Raw genomic sequence first — 19,935 nt, 5'->3', positions numbered from 1 at the left:
CAATAATCTAGAACGTTTATAACTGCCACTTCTGAAAATGTCTCAAAATACTGGAATGCACTTTGCATACATTCATTAACATTAATGTTTATTTTTATGTCAAACTATAATGAAAATAATTTAACATTAAACTGAAGAATTACTCAATACTTTTACTTAGAGTATATACTTATTAAACTTTTACAAGAAGTGGTAGTTGACAGTAACTTTGAAGCTTCAGCCTGCTTGTAGTCCGTCCAATGAAGGCTAGCTGGCTGAAAGCTCGAAGTAACTGTATCCCTCTTAATAATAATAATAATCCTCTCAAGGCTTGAAATTTGGGGAGAGAGGGCCAGTTGATAAGATCAACCCCAGTACACAACTGGTATTTAATTTATCGACACCAAAAGCATGAAAGGCAAAGTCGACCTTGATAGAATTTGAACTCAGAACGTAGTGGCAGATGAAATACCTATTTCTTTACTGCCCACAAGGGGCTATTCACAGAGGGGACAAACAAAGACAGACAAACGGATTAAGTCGATTATATCGACCCCAGTGCGTAACTGGTACTTATTTAATCAACCCCGAAAGGATGAAAGGCAAAGTCGACCTCGGCGGAATTTGAACTCAGAAATACCGTTAAGCATTTCGCCCGGCGTGCTAACGTTTCTGCCAACTCACTGCCTTTTATAATAATAATAATAATAATAATAATAATAATAATAATAATAGTAATGATAGTAGTAGTAGTAGTAGTAGTAGTAGTAGTAGTAGTAGTAGTAGTAGTAGTAGTAGTAGTAATTTGGTCAGATAACAGCAAACACAATAAAGGTGCCTCTTGGTTGCCAGAGGTAGAAAGAAAGCTGAGTGAGATACCTATGTAGGAGGAAGTGATCATCTCTTTAGAAGATGTAGAAAAGGTGACAAGGAAGATGACCAACTGGAAAGCTGTTGGACTAGACATTATTCAGAGATTCTTGTTCAAAAAAGCTAAAAGACCTACATGGAAGATTGCAACAACATCTCAGCTAGGGTAGTCAAGGGTAGAACTGTTCTGGTGATGGAGGATTCACAAAAGGACAAGAAGTAAGTGAATTTTGGCTTAGTGCCTTCTTATCCATAATGTGGAGACTTCTGACTGGCATCATAAACAATAATATTTATAAGCACCTTTATATTAGGTTTTCCGAAAATAATGGCTGCTCTTAGTGTTGTGTTTTGAAACGCAATTTTATCATAGTATTTTAATCATATTTTAGGTGAATTTTGACAAACTTAATAATTGATGTATGTACTTTAATAATTTTCTACTTATTTCAGACAGAAAACATTCTTGAAGAATAGGCTCCCTTAATTATGAACATGACGAAAAAGGACCTTTGCTTACTTTTCTTGCATGAGTTCAAACTTGGGCACAATGCCCCCAAACTGCTGCCAATATCAACAGAGCATGGGGAGAAGAGTCTACAAGTGATTGCACAGTACAAAGGTGGTTTCAGTAATTCCTTAGTGATGATGAGAGCCTTGAAGATGAAGAAGGTAGAGGATGGTCATGCAGTCTTGACAATGAACAACTGAAAGCAATTGTTGAACAAAACCCATGTCAAAATGTCAGAGAAATGTCTCAGGGAATCAGTGTTGGTATTGCAACGGTCTTGTGCAATCTGTAGAAGATTGGTAAGGTGAGAAAGCTCGATAAATGGGTACCACATGAGCACAATGAAAATCAAGAAGTTCGGCATTTTGAAGTGTGCTTGATGCTCTTTCTGCAAAACACCAATGATCCTTTCCTTGACCGAATAGTTACTTGTGATGAAAAGTGGCTCCTTTATGATAACCATAAATGATTAGGTCAGTGGCTTGATTGTGATGAGTCCCCCAAGCATTTCCCAAAGCCAAAGTTGCATCAGCAAAAGATTATGGTGACTGCCTGGTAGTCTGCAATTGGTGCTGTCTATTAAAGTTTTCTGGAAGCTAATCAAAGCATTACAGCTGAGGTTTACTGGAATCAACTTACTGAAATGCATGCTCACTTGCAAAAAATGAGACCTGCATTGGTGAATCAGCATGGCCCAACTCTGCTCCACGATAATGCAAAGCCACATGTTGCAAGAATGATGCTACAGAAATTCACAGACTTGGGATACAAGACTTTACCACATCCTCCATATTCTCCTGATCTTTCACCCACTGACTACCATTTTTTAAAGCATTTAAACACGCTTTTTAAGTGATAAAAATTTCAGATTCAAACCAGAGGTGGAATCAGCTTTCAAAGATTTCTTAGCATCAAAGCCAATAAGTTTTTATCAACGAAGCATAAATAATCGTGTTGATCAATGGCAGAGATGCATAGATGTTCACGGCTCATATTTTGACTAATCAAAACATTTCTATTGGTAATTTTTCCAGAATAAAATTATGTTTCTGAAATTGGCCATTAATTTTGGAACAACCTAATAAAGACGATCTACCTAAGGACTAACAGAAAGGTTGCTGCAAAAACACAAGAGGTACAAAAGACCTGCCTTCAATCAACAAGACAATTTTCAAAAATTGCTGATTGTCATTAACAAATCTATCTGTGATTGGCTAGACTATGAGTGGTGTTGCACCCAACATTGTATCACTAATTAAGAATAGCATGATTAATTGGAGAATTGTTTTAACATAGGGAAGACAAGAACTAGGTGAAATAGTTATTAATCAGGTTATATTTCAGGGTGATGCTGTATCTCCATTGCTATTAATCATCATCATCATGCTACTGCCCTTGATCTTGAGGAAAATGAAGACAGGCTATAAACTATCCAAAGATCAAGTGAGGCCCATCAATCATCTACTTAAATTCTATGCCATTATAGAAGATCAATTGGGTTTCGTTATCGTACAAACCATCAGAATTTTCACTTGGGATATTAAAATGTCTTTTGGTCTTGACTAATGTGCTATTCTGGAGATGAGGAACAGTAAGAAAGTGGAAAGCACAGGTACTGAACTCCCTAATGGATGTGGACTGTGATGGGTATAAATATCTGGGAATACATTAACTAGAACAAAACCTTAGTACAAAGTAATAAAGATGATAAGAGAAGGATACATTCAGTGCATGAAGAAACTTTATAGATCTAAGCTGAGAGGGAGTTGTAAGGTATAGTGTAGGCATAGTAGAATGGATAAAGGAGAACTTGACCAGCTTAGCTCAAAGAACAAGAAGGATAATGACCATGGACTGGTACTTTCATTCATGTGGTGATGTATCTAGGCTGTACTTTCTCTGTAATGAAGTTGGAAGATGGTTAATCAGTGTGGAGGTGTGTGTAAGATCTGAGTGCAGTTCATTGCATGAATATTTACAGTTATGTCATGAGTGGATGCTGAAGGCAGCACTAAATGAGAAGGTACTAGCAGAAACAGAATCTTTGGTTGATTTTAAAAAGGTGCATGAGGAGAAGGTGGGATTATGGAAAGGGAAACCATTGCACAGAGTGTTTTTACAAGAAACATAGAAGCTGGATGGATCCATGTGATGGAGATGATTGTAGACTGGGTGTCTGAGAACAAATTCTGTCAATACTCTATTGACTACACATCAGAATCACCATTGTGCAGAAAGTGTGGGTGGAAGACTAAAAGTCTAAGTCATTTTTTTAGGTAGCTGCACATGATTAGCACAAAAATATACAGATGTCAACATGACAAAGTTGCTCTTAGATTGTACTGAGAACTTTACAGGAAATACAATCTTGCGTCTACAGATAAGTGGTATGACCATATTCCACAGGCCTTGGTTGACAATGAATGAGTGAAGCTCATGTGGGACATGACTATATTTACTGACAGGCTAGTGGAGCATAATTGCCTTGATATCAATTGTGCACAAAGACACACATGAATGGGTCATGATAGACATCACTGTTCCTGCTGACTAGAATGTCACTGAGAGAATGAGGGTAGACAAATACTAGGATTTGGCATGCCAAATATGGGAACAACATAATTTAATAGCCAAAATTGTTTCTTCTGCTACCAGTGCACTTGGAACAATTTCAGAGAAGCTGGATGCAATACTTGAAATTTTAGGCATGTTAGATATTTAAGGAGTGTACAAATGGCTGTGGTGCTTGGAACAGCTCATGTGTTGAGGAAGGTGTTGTGCCTCTGAGCTGCAGGCAGAAGCTGAGGCATAATTACACACAACCCTACCATAAAAGATTTATGTGTTGGAGAACGACAACAACAACGATAATAATGATGATGATGACGTAAACATTATCAATATCTTATACTTAATGTATATGTGTTTATAAACATTAGTAACTAAGGTATTTCATTTACAGAAGAGCCCTTTAAATAGGTATAGTGTTAAAAACACAGTATACTTCAAAGCTAGGTAAAATAAAATCACCTAAAAAGAGAACAATTTTGTTTCACCTAGCTTTGAATTATACTGTACTTTTTAACACTATATGTCTTTAAAGGGGCTTATCTTTGATGAGATACCTCAGCCATCAGTGTTTAATAATACACATACATTCTTTATATGAATATTGATAATGTTTACATTACTGAGCTGCTTCTAACATGAAATTTGAATATTGTAATAATAATAGATCTCTATGATAGTGAAAGAACATGAGGAGCAAAAAGCAGGACAAGAGCAGGGATTAGAAGGACCAATAAATCCTCACAAATGAAATAGCTGCCTGGAGGAAGGTAAATGTTATTTTATAGAGAGACTGTTTCAGAAAAAGAAAGAAGCCTACTACTACACCCAAAGAAGATGAGAAGAACTGAAAGAGGAAAACTATATAAAGTAATGAAAACGATGGGCAAACTGTTACAAAAATCTACATTGAAAGCATAACAGATCTACAAAATAAACAAAAGATCATAGATTTTGCAATTCCCTATGATAGCAGAGTCGATACCAAGCAAATTGGAAAAAAATTAAGAAATATCAGAATCTAGCTAGAGAGCTGAGGAGACTGTGGAAGATCAAGATAACAAATATTCATGTAGTAATTAGTGCACTAGCACAATATACAAAATGCTACCTAAAAGACTGAAAGAAATTGGAACTGAAACTCACATTGTTGACCTGCAGAAAAATATTATCCTATATTCTGCGGGAATCTTAAAGAAAACTCTTAAGATTTGAGGAGACTTCTCACCAAACCTCAAGATAAAATACCTACTAACTAAAATAGCGTCCACTAGTGTTGATGATGATGATGATGATGATATATACACGCACACACTTATTTTTAGCTTTACATACATACATACATACATACATACATACATACTAGTGCTGCTGGCACAAGAAAAAGCACCCATTCACACTATAACGTGGTTGATGATAAGAAATGCATTCACTCATAGAAACCATGCCAAAGCAAAAACTGGAGCATGATGGAATCCTTGACGCATTAGATCCTGTCAAAACTGTCCAACCCATGCCTGTTAAATGATGAGATGATAATATATATACTGAGTGGTCCAAAAGTCACGCACCAGAACAGTTGACATTTTAACTATATTATGTTATTATTATTATTTTATGTTTGACTTTTGCTTTACATTTGTACAAGTTGGCTCCAAGTCTCCCCCAGAGACCTCAAGAGACAAGTTAGAAATTCATGTTGGTGTTATGCTTAGGGTGCCATATATTTGGTTTTGTACATAGTGTTGTTCTAGAGAATGTTTAAGAAACCATAAGAAAATTATGTGTTTGTTTTAAAATTTGAGATTACAGAGACAGTATTTTATGTAGGATATGGGCAGTTCCCATGAGCACTATCTTTTGAATTTCTGCCATTTTGGGGTTTCGTGGTATCTAAGCTAGGTAGCAATCAGCCCCTTTTGCTCTCATTCCTAGGGCACCTATGACAACAGGTATTGTTTTAGTCTTCAGGTTCCACATTTTGCTAATTTCTATTTCAAGATCTTGCTCAGTTTTTGGTAGGTCTTGACAGATACGTTTATATCGATTGGGACAGTCATATCAATGAGGAGGCATGATTTTTGTCTGAAGTCTTTCAGTATGATGTCTGGCCTATTTGCATCTATCTTTCTGTCAGTTTGAATGGTGAAGTTCCAGAGGAGTGAGATGTGATCGTTAACAAGCACTGGAGGTGGTTTGTGTTCCCACCAGTTTTTATCATGGGGCAAGTCCAGGTTTTTGCAAATTACCCAGTGAATATATTGTGCTGCTCTATCATGCCCGTTGAGATATTATTATTATTATTATTATTATTATTAATTTTGTTCATCATGTACAAGTATGTGTGTATCTACCATTATTTTAAAAAATTTATTTTATTCAATTTTAGAAAAATTATGCATGTCTTTGGCAATTCCAAAGTGTACTGAACTTATTTTGTGTGTGACTTTTGGTCCACCTTGTATATCTGCAGCATATCATACAAACATTCTGCTAAAACTCCATTATCTTATATTATTTTGTATCATATTTTGTAAGCAGTAAGAGTATCCTTGGTTAGAGGTTTCTAATGGATCAATCACTTATTTACTGTATTTTTAGCAGAGAGTGTCAAGGCATAGTTGTGTAGCTAAAAAACTTGTGCATTATAGGTGCAGGCATGGCTATGTCTTTGAGACATTTGCTTGGGTTTAGTTCCACAGCATGATACCTTGGACAAGTGCCTTCCACTATAGCCCAGGCTGGTCAAAGCCTTGTGAGTGAATCTGAAAGCTGAAAGAATTCCATTATATATGTGAGTGTTTGTGTATATTTGTGTCTCCATGACATCACATGATTGTTGTAGAAGAATGTCAATCATATCCAGTATTCTGCAAAAAACATTGTCTGGCCACAAGAAAATATTACTTTGTTTGGAAACAGGCGAGGGTTGTTGACAGGAAGAGTATCCCACTATAGAAAATCTGTCTCAATGAGCTCTGTCTGACCGAAGCAAGGGTTAAAAGTGGGCATTAAAATGATGATGATGATGATGATTATGAAAACGATCTCAAATTTAACAGATACTACAGAGTAATTTTTGTTGAAAACCTCAATTTATTGATTTCCTTACTGAGGTTTATATTTTTTAATAAAATATATTGGTGAATGACACACACACAGTATACATATTACCCAGAACAAATGGTGACAACCTGAAACAGTGACAGCTCTTTTGTTTTGTGCAGGTGCTATGATAGCAGCTACTTAATGTACACCCTTTTGTAATGTGGTCAAGGAACAAGTGGAGACATCATATGGTTGAAATGTCTCTTTAATTTCATCTTGTTGAGGACATAACGCCTATGGTGCCATGATAAATATGAACCTGGTACCTGTAAAATTGTTGGTGTCATGGCAGGTTGAGTGCCATTCTTAATGCCAATCATAGTAGAAACTGTGCTAAAAATGTAACTTTCAAGTGAAGCATGATCTTCTAAATTGTCTGGAGAAGGGGCAAATAAACTGAATAAGGAGTGACTTGGACCATGATGATCTATCCAATCTGTGCCAGAATATGTATGATGATGAGGAGGAGGATGATGAGGATGATGATGATATAGAATATATATATTCTGCACAGATTCCACCTGCCAAATTTCATTCACAAATCTTTGATCATCACATGAGTGAAGTAAAAGACACTTCTTCATGGTTCCTCGCCATAAGACTGAATACAGAACTGCATGGTTTCAAAGTGAACTTCTTTCTCATACTACCACAAAAGTTCCATACACTGTTGCCCCTTTTGATAGCAGCTTTGTATCCTTGAAATTTACAAATTTCTCTCTTTGGCAAGTTCTGGAAGGTTTATCAATGCTAAACAGAACTGAAGGTATTTGTTTATAGATATCTAAGGGTGATCCACTACCCCACCCCAGCTGCCACTCCCATCTTCCTTCCTTACAAAAACTTATACTCACCCATGTGACTTATTGAAATACTGGTTCTCTGGGCAATCAAAAACTGGTCTGTCAGGGTTGTACCACCTGGCAGGTACACATTCTTCTTCTTTAGTTTCACGCTCATAACCAAAGTCACTGCAAAAGAAACCAATAGTAGTAGTAGTAGTAATAGTATTTCTAGCAGCAGCAAAAGAAAGGAGTTAATATAGATACAAGACCAGTAATTTAAGGGGAAGATGTTAATTGATACTATCCAGTCCTGTAGTTTATTTTATTGACCTAGATGCTGTTGGCATTAGTGAAATTAGAACTCAGAATGTAAAGGCAATGTGAGACATTTTTTCAGACATTCAAATGATTCTACCAATCTCTCACCCTAAATAACAATAGTAAATATTTGTAACATAGGCACAGGGCCTGGCGTTTAGAGGAAGGAGTTAGTCATTTAAACCTTCCTTAGTGCTTGACTGGTACTTTATTTCACCAATCTCAGAAGGATGAAATGCAAAATTTATCTTGGTGGTTTGAACTCAGAATGTAAAAGTTTGTAACAAAGTAATGGAAACCATTTTGTCCAAAGCATTAGCAATTTTGCCAATCTGCTACCATAATATTATTAATGATAGTAGAATTGAAGTGGGAAATATGCAGGTTGTGGGCAATGAAGAAAATTGATGTGATACCAGTAATGATTGGTGCACTTGGAAGTATCAGCACTCAACTACCAACGTGGCTCAAAATAATTGGCACAAATGTAAAGATAGAACACCTATAAAAATCATCATTGCTTGGAACTGCAAGAATTCTCTGCAGGATTCTTGAAGCATGGGAGTAAACAAGTGTCTGCTGGCTGTGGGCAGCTGACACTTTCCATCATACCCATCAAAATAAGCTAAGAATTTTCATGATGATGATGATAATAATAATAATCATAATAATAATAATAATAATAATAATAATAATAATAATAATAATAATAGTTCTTTTTATTAATGACTAAGGGTTCACAAAAAACATTGGGGATGGTACATGACAATACAGTGTAGGGTTACATAAAAGGCATGTAAAGAATAAAAAACAGTAACAATATAAAATTATAACAAGGAATAATTCCACAAAAGTGGGGGATTTTCTAAAGCTGCTTGTGGAGATCCCATAAAACCACAGTTACTCTGACCACAAGGGCAAGTGCCCTCTCCATAACGTCCTCCTTCAACCTACAGGTACATGCTTAGAGAAGGCCCATTTATTCAGATCATTCTTGCAACATTCACTCACCTTTCAACAAAATTACTAGGAGGCAGCACTTCCCTCTCAACCTTCACTTTCATTTTCAAGTGAAACTTGTAAAAATTGATGAGGGCTTGGCCAAAGAGGAAAATATCTGAGTTCAACCCTTTCAATCTGGTTCACCACACAACATCTGCTAAGGCTACCAGGCCTTCTCAGCCAAAGAAAGGTGGCAGGACAATCTTCACAATGGACTCAGCCAATAGCCACATATATCCTACACACAACAGCAGGTGTTCATGATAAACCCACAAGTCAGCAATGCTTGGGTAGTGGACGAGAGCATACTGAACAGTTTCTTCACTCTGCATGCATCGCAGGCAAAGCCAACTGACAGCACTTCCATGGTCAGGCAGTAATATATAATGAAGGCAATGTAAGCATTTGCCATTTCGGCCCAACCTTCAGGGATAGCTTTTTTTTTTCTGGGTGAGATTACTCACCTTGCTCATCACCTCATCCCAGTTCTTTTCCATATGGAGATCCAGACCAAACCAGATAGTGAGCAATTTAACTGGTTCCTCTGTCTAGCATCCCACAATGTTATTGAAGTGCATGGACCTGCTTCTCTGGGTGCTGAGCTGCAGGCCCACTGACTTTTCTTGGTTAATTTTTGTTCCTGATACCACTTTGTATTCTTTTAGAGCAGTGCTGATCAGGTCTATGTGCTTGGTATTTGGTTTTCTCATTTCCTAGTTCATATGGGATGTCTCTCAACACCCCCAATTTCTACAGTAGTGGCTCTAGAGTCAGTACATACAAAAGAGATGAGAGTGGACACCCTTGATGGACCGAGCACATGATGCTGGATAGTTCTGATTGGTAATCATTCACCTGAACTACCAAGCAGAAGTCACTGTACATTGCAGCAATCCAGCCATGGACAACAGGACTTACACAAGCCACCATGAGAACAGCTGCCATGTATTGGTGGTTGACCCTATCGAAGGCTTTAGACTAATCCAAACTGATCAGGGCCCGACCCATGCTTGCTTCTTTACCCACCCTGTCTATGATGTATTGCATGGGGTGGAGGTTGTTATGGATGAATCTGCTTGGGATGGCTCATATTTGTACATCACCAATTAGATCCTTGACATGCACCAATCCTTTTGCAAACACCTTGGCCAAAATTTTGAAATCTGCATTCAGCAGCATTATGGGCTTAAACTTTTCTATTTGATCCCCCTTGTTTGGGTCCTTTCTTAGCAGTGCCATTGCTCCTTGACTCATAGAACTAGGAATTCTCCTGTTCTGCTGCCAGTTATCGTAGATATCTGCTAAGAGGCCACCAAACAAGTCTGGCATATATAAGTGAAGTGCACAGGACAGACAATCCAAACCAAGTATGCCCGTCTCCCCATGCAGCCCATCATCGCATACCATATTTTCATGGCTGTTATCAGCAGCTTGCTATGCTCCACCCCCTTGCCAAGAGTCATGGCATACTGTCAAAGTCGGCACTAAAGTCCATCTTGCATTCTGGACTGCCATTCATCTCAAACAGTTGGGTGAAGAGCTGTATAATTGTTGCACATATCTGCTTGGACTTGAGTACTGTACACCCATTTTGGTCCACCAAAAACCAAATTGTGGCTTTGTTGCCTATTGTGCCTTTGTAACTAGGACTCATTGAGTGGCTTTCATGCCCTCATTTCTTAGAGCATGCACCTTAACTTTGACCATACATCCTTCATGCTTAGCATTGAAGAATTGGTCTAAGGCTAATCTTGCCACCAGCACATTGGTTGCAATACCTTGCCTAAGTACCTCTTCTAGTTTCTACATTTCTCTCTATTCTAATCCTTTCTGTTGCTAATGCTTTGCTAAGCCTGACTGATTTGTTGTTGATGATTGAATCTGTCAATGCCATCTTACCTAATTTGCTAATCAGCTCTCTGTAACATTGACATGCCAGTAGTGACACATTCAGCTTTGAGTAACTGGGTCCCTGCCTATGAAAGCTAAGTCAACCATGCAGATCACAAACTTGTGGTCCGTATCGCTGACAATTTAAAAAGTGTACAACTTATACCATTCTTCCCTACTGGCCTATAGAATACTCTATCTAAATATGACCTAGATGACCCAATATGGTTTGTCCATGTTCACACCAGCACATTTGGGAAATCCAGACAGTTTACAACCCACTCTTCTAATAGCTAATCCCACACAACTTAAATGTGTGTCCAAGATAGTGTTCCAGTCACCCATTAGCATTAAAGGTTGAAATGTTCCTAGGAAAACTTCCAAACATCTGAAGAAATCTGGTTGTACTGCTCCTGTCAGAGCATAAGCAGCAACCAGGCAATGTACATTTATACAGCCTATTCTGAGTAAGGCTATGTTTGTCAGAAAGAAGGAGAATGAAGAAAATCACCCCATTTCTGTGGAGAGACAGAAGTTTTTGTGGATGTCTTTACAATCATTTCTTTGGAGAGCCTTTTATTAATGGTCCCATGGAAACTTCCCATTCCTTTGAGATATTTTGCTTTCAATTTGTTGCAAGTTTATTGCATTGTGTTTGTAATTTTTATGTCAATAGGGGTGTTATGGGGTGGTGGTGCGATGTATTCATTTAGAGTAATGTCTGTGTGTTTTTGAATGTTTTATTAGGTAGTTGTTTGTGTATATGGTCATGAATTAGTGATGCCTTGGAAGTGCTGTTCATGCTGTTGGCCTGGATTGCTATGCGTTTTCATTTGTTGAGGTGCTTATAATGTTGGTGGTATTTATCTTGTTGGAGATGTTTGTAATTGCATTGGTGGAGGGTGTGTGAGTATGTGATGGTCTGTTGGTTTCCACATCTCCTCCTCGAATCTCTTTGTTTTTAGTCTTGTACTGCACTTTTCATTTTGTAATTTTTTAATTTTTACTATTATGAAGATCCATTCTGGCAGATTTCCAAAACTGTTTTCCTTGCTACATGAGGTTGTACAGTCAATATAATCTGTGGCAGAAGGGAGAGGTATGTCTGCACAGTCACACATTTTGAGGCTAGTAGTCTGGTTGACTGGTGTGGGTGAAGCTTCTCTTGGTTTCAATGGTGTAGGCGTTGTTATAGTTTCTCTTGGGTGTGGTACCATTGCTTGCTGCTGATGTTGCTGAATGGATTTCTCTTGCTGCTCTTTCTGTTGATGATGTTTTGGTTCTGGATGCTGCTGGTTTTGGTACTGATGCTATTGATGTTGTTGTTGGTGGTGGTGCTACTGTTGTTTTTGATGTTGTTGTTGTCTGTAGCAGTGGGGGTTTTCTTTTCTTTTCATGGGGTAGAAAGTATTTAAATGGCTTGTTTTACCACAAATGTGGCATCTCAGCTCTTTGTCCTCTGCTGCTACAGATAACTGGGTTTGGTTAAGTATGTTGATCAGATCAGGGATGGTTTTCATACTGATCAGGTCAGGAGGTAACCATGCTTCTATGCCTGTACCAAACCAATTCTTCTCTCCCATTTTGTGGACTTGCAGAATTTTTATTGTCTTCTATACTGTATAATATGGCTGCTACCAGTAAAGAGATGTCCACTTCTGGTGATACTTCTGCTACCTTTATTTTAACAATCTTCTAACCAAGGTATATCATAATTAGCCATAATCCCTCAGTTTTGAGAGTTGTTATGTAATTTTCATTGGGTGATTCTTCAGTTGAGAATCTTACCTCTCTTAGGTGAAATAAGATTTTAAACCACAGACTGGTCTCAGGTATTTTTCAATCTGGGCCTGTGTCACTTGCTCCAGTCTCCTCGTCTTTAATGATATTCATTTATATATAATTTTCTTTTTTCCTTTGTGTCTTCTTGCACTTTCCCCAGTATATTAAGAAAGACTGTGCTGCCATCATTTGTTAAGTGCAAATTAGTGTCACTCAACATTTTTTTTTGTCAACTCAACTTTTTCCATTTTCTGACAAGCTTGTATGAAGCCACTCCCATTCTGCTTAGAAAACATAAAGACTGTTGTAGTACTTTTACCAATTAATGTTTATGGTGGTGGTGGCTGCAGCAGCAGTGGTGTTGGAGATGGTAGTGGAGGTCATGCTTGGGTCATTTTTAAATATATCTTGCTTGCCGCTGCTTCTGTTGCTGTTGTTGCTGCTGCTACTTCTGTTGCTGTTGTTGTTGATGCTGCTGCTTCTGTTACTACTGCTGTCTGTGATTCATTTTTTGACCACATTGACAAGTGGTGGGGAAAACAATGTCATAAAAGCTATTCCAACAGTTATTGCTTCCCTCAATTTGGGAGGCCATATTGATATTTTTGTTTTAAAGTATTAAACTTGCAATTTTAAATTTCCAAATGCTCCTCCAAGTAAGTCAATGATAATTGGACATTTCTAATATTTATAAGCTCCTAGAGACAATACCATGCTGAATGACATCTGATGGAGCTAGACTGGTGAAACCTAGAAACCTACCAAACTGTAAAAAGAGGAATTCTGTGTGTAGACTCTGAGAAAAATTTACCTTTCAAGATGAAAATATACCTAAAATAATGACCAGTATCTACTTGTATTGTGTGTTTTCATATCTGAAAGAGACTATATGTTTGATGCCATTTTAAAACATTGTTGCATTCTTGTTAAATGCTACAACGTTGCTGAGGTGAAGGTGTTGATTATGGATTATATGGTCAGTAATTCAAACTTTACTGTAGCTAGTCTATGATACACTGTGCAAAGTAACCTTTGTTCAGTTTGCTTGGCTAACAAAATAATCTTGTTCTACTCCTACTTTTACCAATTTATTAATTTAGTCTTTAGAAGTATAATGAGATATGAGAACAAGTGTTACAAGGAAAAGCACGAGTAAAAAAACATATGGGAGCTGTAATCAGTTTCTATTATGTCTTTTATATCCATTGGAGATGAGGACTTACCACTCACAAATTGTGGTTTTTGGTGTTAAACTCCAAGTCAATCCTGCTCAAGTAGACCTATGACATAAGGCATTCCAATCATGACCCTATCATCTTTTCAAAAGAAATGTAGGACTAAATTATCTTGTGGGTTTCATGCTTATATAGGAAAGTAGCATGTGATTTGTAAGGATATTTGGTAGCTATTTCTAGCAGGCTAAGCAACTATTTAGAGACTGTATCACTAGTATAATTCAGCTGTGTAAAATCTAACTCACCATTCAAAATCCTGCTTTGTACATTGACATACTGTGATGTTGATTGGTCTCTCATAATCCCTGCCATTATTACATTTAGAGAATTGTTTCTTCCTCTCGAAAATCAGTTTCCTACCAAGGATGCATCCTTTGGACACCTGCATATGTAAAATAGAAAAAAAAAGGAAAACAATAAAATTTAATAAAACAATAACAACAGCAAGTACAACATATTCTACTTTATTTGTCAAATATTTATAATTTGTGATATTGTTTCAGTCCTCTGCTAATATGATATCAATGACTGAACATTTTGAAATTTGTAGAATGTGTAGAAGCCCAACAAAAAACTGATCACCCTTCAATTACTATCTATCCCACCCCTCCCACTCATCTCCCAATTCTCCACTTCTACTACAACCTCTCTTGACCCTTTTGATACCAACCCGACTGAAACCGCCTCTGGCTCTACAATACAAATGTACTGTTTTCAAAAGTTCTGAATTAAAATCTTCCACCAAACCTTATTCATAATTTATGTTCCTAACACTAACTTAATGATAACTAAGTTATTTTACTAAATTCTTTGGTATATTTAAAATCAATTGAAACAGAGAATCTGAACAGAAATATGGAAACAAAAAGGTTAATACCCTCATTATTAACCCCTCCCTCTTCCTGAACTAGCTCTCCTACCTCCTCTCACCATTCCCTGTCTTAACACTCCCCATAACCCAACTGACCCGTCTACTTCCTTCCTCTAATATAGCCAGCCCTCCACTTTTAATCATTCTACCTTTGAACTTCTCTACATTATGACGAGCTACCCAGGCTCCAGTTATCTGTTTTGGCATGGTTTCCATGGCTGGATGCCCTTCCTAAAGTCAACCACTTTACAAAGTGTACTGGTTGCTTTTGTACATGGCACTGAGATGAGTATTTTCTACATGACACTGAAATGGGTGCTTTTTACATGACACCAAAACGAACATTTTTTATGTAGCACCAGCAACCGTGAATCCACAAGACAAAGACCTCTCAGCTGAGAGAGGAAATGGAGGGTATGGCTGTAAAAAGGCATACCTGTATGTATGGATGGCTACTATTTTACTTAGCTCAACATGTTCTCTCAAGCACAGTAAATCACCAGATATCTCGGTCCCTTGTCATCTCCTCTGTGAGGCCCAATGTCTGAAAATCCTTTCTCACAACTTCATCTCATGTCTTCTTAAGCTACCCCTTCCACAGGTTCCCTCCATAATTAGAAATTGGCACTTCTTTATGCCACTGTCCCCATCCATATGCATCACATGATCATACCAGTTCAGTCTCCTCTCTTGCACACTACATCTGATGCCTCTTATACCCAATTTTTCTCTTAAATTATTTACACTCTATCATATGTGCACACTGACATTACCCATCCAGTGGAGCATGCTGGCTTCCTTTCTTTCAAGCATTTGAATGTCCTCTGTAGTCAGCTCATGTTTCACTGCTATGCAGCATAGTTGTACATATATAGGCATCATACAATCTGCTTTCACTCTGAGGGAGAGGCCCTTTATTACCTATGACGGTAATGATCTTGTCCAGCCCATTCTTATTCTAGCAGCTACACTTTCAGAACTCCCTCCTCCACTGCTAACTTGGTTGCCTAACTAACAGAAGCTATTTACTATTTCTAAGTATCCCTTGGACATTTGAGGAAGTCTATTCTCTGTGCATTCTTAATGCTTATTATACCTACACATCTGTCACATATTTTGTTAACCTTCCCATGACACTTATGTGTCTATAGCTTGCACTGGGTACATTGTATATATTATATCAGTGTTTCTGTGTGTGTGTGTGTGTGTGTGTGTGTGTGTGTGAGTGTGTGAGTGTGTGTGTGTGTGTGTGTGTGTGTGTGTGTGTGTGTGTGCATGCATGCACATGTGTGTGTGTGTTTATGCCTGTGTTTCTCCCCCAACCCAACACCATTTGACAACTGGTGTTAGTGTGTTTAGATTGCCATAACTTAGAGGTTTGGCAAAAGGGATTAATAGCAAAAAAATAAAATAAGTACTGGGATCAATTTATTTGACTAAAACACTTCAAGACTGTGCTCCAGTATGACCACAGTCTAATGACTTAAACAAGTAAATGATAAAAGACAAAAGATTATATGTGATTCATGTTCTGCTTTTTTACTTTTGTCTAATAAGACGAACATGGATTATATGTGATATGTTGTAACATTACATAATCAATAGTTATACTCATAATGTGTTTGAATTCTGTGTTGTGGAAATGATTATAATAAAGGAATAAATGTAATGCCATAACCTCCATTCTTAGATTTACTGTATCATACACTATGACTAATAAATTCTCTCTGGAATTTTTGTCAGTATTGAATGGTTTCTTTTAACAAAAACTGTCCATTTCTATGCTCCCTGTTAGCCAGTATTGACAGATACACTGACTAAAGAAACTGCTCATATTTCTAAATCCTCTTTACCATGATTATATATATATATATATATATATATATATATATATATATATATATATATATATATATATATCAAGTCATCTAAGAATTCATAAGTCAGAAAAATATGATACATTTGTATATTTGTCAATGGAGTGGGTATATATATCAAAGTGTATAGTATTATACTGTATATATCCATTATAAGCAATCCTACTAATTGCTTTTGTACTGAGTATTTAACTTGATATTAGATAGGAGTATGGTTATGTAATACCATATGCTCATTATGTGGTATTGTGAAACTGTGCTGTTATCTAACATTTGGCTTAATAACTATTGTGAAACTGATTGGGGAGATTGGCCATAATGGATATAAAATGCTATACACTTCGATATGTATATATATATATATATATATATATATATATATATATATATATATATATATATATATATCATGGACTCTCCTATTGTTAGACAATGTATGAGGGTTCACCAATTTGTTGCTGAACAACCACACAGGTGACTTGTTTATAGTGATCAAATGTTTGTGTTCACATAAATTCAATCCCTCCATCAGATCGACATTACTTGTACAGGTGCACCATGTGCCACATGTCATATGATGAAATGATTGCAGAGCAACGTGAAATGAAGTACTTTGCTCAAGAACACAATGCAATGCTCAATCTGGGAATCGAACCCACAATCTCACAATCGTGAGTGCAACACCCTAACCACTATATGTATATATATATAAATATATATATATACACACACACATACATACATATATACACATATACAAACATACATATATACATACACAGACACACACACACTGCACTTGCTACTCGCTACTTGCATCTTCTTGGCAATACCTGGTTGCCTATATTATGACCTCTGTTACTTGAGGTCATGCCCTGGCGATTACCACCATTTATCTCTCTCTTCCTTACTCTACTATCCCATCTAGTCTCTGATCCTTATTACTTGTGAGTATACTCTGAGACTTCACCACCATCTGTCTCCTGCTCTCACTTGCACTTTTGCTGTTTCTCACTCTCTCTTTCTTTCCCTTGCTCTTCTCTCTGGCTGGGTAGCGATGTATCTCCTCTACAGCAGCACACCTGTTTCTACCCTCATTCTTGATCACTCTCTCTCCTTCTCTTGCTTTTCCCTCTGGCTAGGTAACCAGGTATCTCCTTTACATCAGCACACCTGTTTCTGTCCTCTTTCTTGTACCTCTCTCTTCCTCTCCTTCTCTTCTCTCTTTCTCTCTCTCTCTCTCTGGCCAGGTAACCATATACCTCCTTTATAGAAAGACACATGTTTCTGCCTATCTCTCTGTCACACTCTAACTTTTCATCATCTGATACAAGATACCCTCATCCAATGCTCTCTCCCCTCTCAAAATTCCTTGTCTTGCAAGTTACTTGGTGACCCATGTAAAAAGCATCCAGTCCACACTGTAAAGTGGTTCGCATTTTGAAGGGCATCTAGCTGTAAAAATCATGCTGAAACTAACCTCACCTGTGCTGGTGCCGCATAAAAAGAACTCAGTCCACTCTGCAGAGTGGTTAGTGTTAGGAAGGGCATCCAACTGTAAAAATGCTGCCAAAACAGACACAGAAGCCTGGAATAGTCTTCTACCTGGCCAGCTCCTGTCAACTGTCCTACTCATGCATGCATGGAAAATGGATGTTAAATAATGATAACGGTGACGACAACGATGATGATGATGATATATCTATATATTTGCATATGTTTGAGAAATATTTATATCAGTAATAGATGTAAACATTATTGAAGAAACTGAGTTGTGTTCTATTTCAAATAAAATACTATGTGGTATTTGTTTCACTGAAAGGCGGCGAGCTGGCAGAAACGTTAGCACGCCGGGCGAAATGCTTAGCGGTATTTCGTCTGCCGTTATGTTCTGAGTTCAAATTCCGCCGAGGTCGACTTTGCCTTTCATCCTTTCGGGGTCGATAAATTAAGTACCGTTCGTCTGTTCTTGTTTGTTCCCTCTATGTTTAGCCCCTTGTGGGCAATAACGAAATAGGTATTTGTTTCACTGAATTAGACACTCCTTATCACTTATTGACATATTATGAGTCAGTAATTGGTCCATTGAAAACTTATAACATCTAGACAGTAAACTGGTAAAGTCTTTATGACTACACACCATTCACCCCTCAAAGAACTCAACCACTTCTCATATTTCTTGAATTGCTACTAATACATGTTGCTGTTCCTTTATCTGCTAAAAGCTACTACCAGTTCAATAAAGACATAGCTGATAGTAAGTGAATATACCACAAAAGTGTTTTAAAGATTTCAAACTTCTTGTTGAATAAAATATAAAAGATTAAGAAATAAACTATATAAAGGAATGTGAACCAACTTCTTCTGCAGGATTCCAGCTTTCATAGTCTTCAGAGGAACACCGTCGAGTCAAGATAGAGGAAAAATTAGCTTTTACAAGAATCCATCCTTTTGAAGGGAACTTGTGGGCATATACACTGGAATAGAGAAGATGAAATTAAGTTAAAGAACTTGTGGTAAGTCAGTAAATAAAATAAAGGAAAAATCATATTTGATCAGTGATTAGAGAAAAATCTTTGCATTATGATATAACTAGAGTAAATTCACCTGCCACATGACATTTGCAAACATCACGGTACTACTCTCTTGCTCAAATGGCTAAACTTGGAATGCATTTCACCACACCACATCAGGAATCTCTGTGCCCCATTAGCTTTGTTTGACCCTCAATTTTATGTTGAAATGAGTGGTAAGAAACTCTCAAGAGAGCTGAACAGCGGAAGGTCTTCAGAGAAGAAACCCTATCAGGCAAGTGTTTCAGCCCTTAACTTCTTACACTCTAAGGAAGTCAGGCTGCATCCAGGTCATGACTCCTGGGTGCCCTTCTGCTGACACTTTTTAGCTACTTTGATATATCGGAGACTTGTGCATTTAGACTACTTGGAGATTTCATCTACTGCAACTACTCTCAATTGACTCAGCTAATATAAGAAGTAATGTTGGTTGTTGTAGTAGCAGTGAAATGTCAGTGCTACCATAATGACTCACTGAGAGTTACTTCCCTTAGCATCAAAACAAAAACATTGCTTTCAAATGGTCTGGCAGTCGTTTCTGATCTTCCTTAACCAGATCCAGCTGG

At 37.4% G+C, this 19,935-nt stretch overlaps 1 protein-coding gene across 4 annotated transcripts in view; it reads right to left on the bottom strand.

Annotated features, from left to right (window-relative positions):
- LOC106878084 (VPS10 domain-containing receptor SorCS3) overlaps nt 1-19,935 on the bottom strand; it is a 1,080,069-nt gene that overhangs the window by 159,641 nt on the left and 900,493 nt on the right. For all 4 annotated transcript variants that reach the window (XM_089362577.1, XM_052972785.2, XM_089362576.1 and 1 more), the window contains 3 exons: nt 19,156-19,273; nt 14,294-14,430; nt 7,891-8,007 (listed from right to left, as the gene is read on the bottom strand). In XM_089362577.1, the coding sequence (XP_089218703.1) occupies nt 7,891-8,007; nt 14,294-14,430; nt 19,156-19,273 (372 nt within the window). The remainder of the gene's footprint in view (nt 1-7,890; nt 8,008-14,293; nt 14,431-19,155; nt 19,274-19,935) is intronic.

Source organism: Octopus bimaculoides, chromosome 14 (genome assembly GCF_046866305.1).
Source record: "Octopus bimaculoides isolate indiv1 chromosome 14, ASM4686630v1, whole genome shotgun sequence".
Lineage (NCBI taxonomy): Eukaryota > Metazoa > Mollusca > Cephalopoda > Octopoda > Octopodidae > Octopus > Octopus bimaculoides.
Note: the sequence above shows the minus strand (reverse complement) of the source record. Positions and strands in the feature narration are given on the sequence as shown.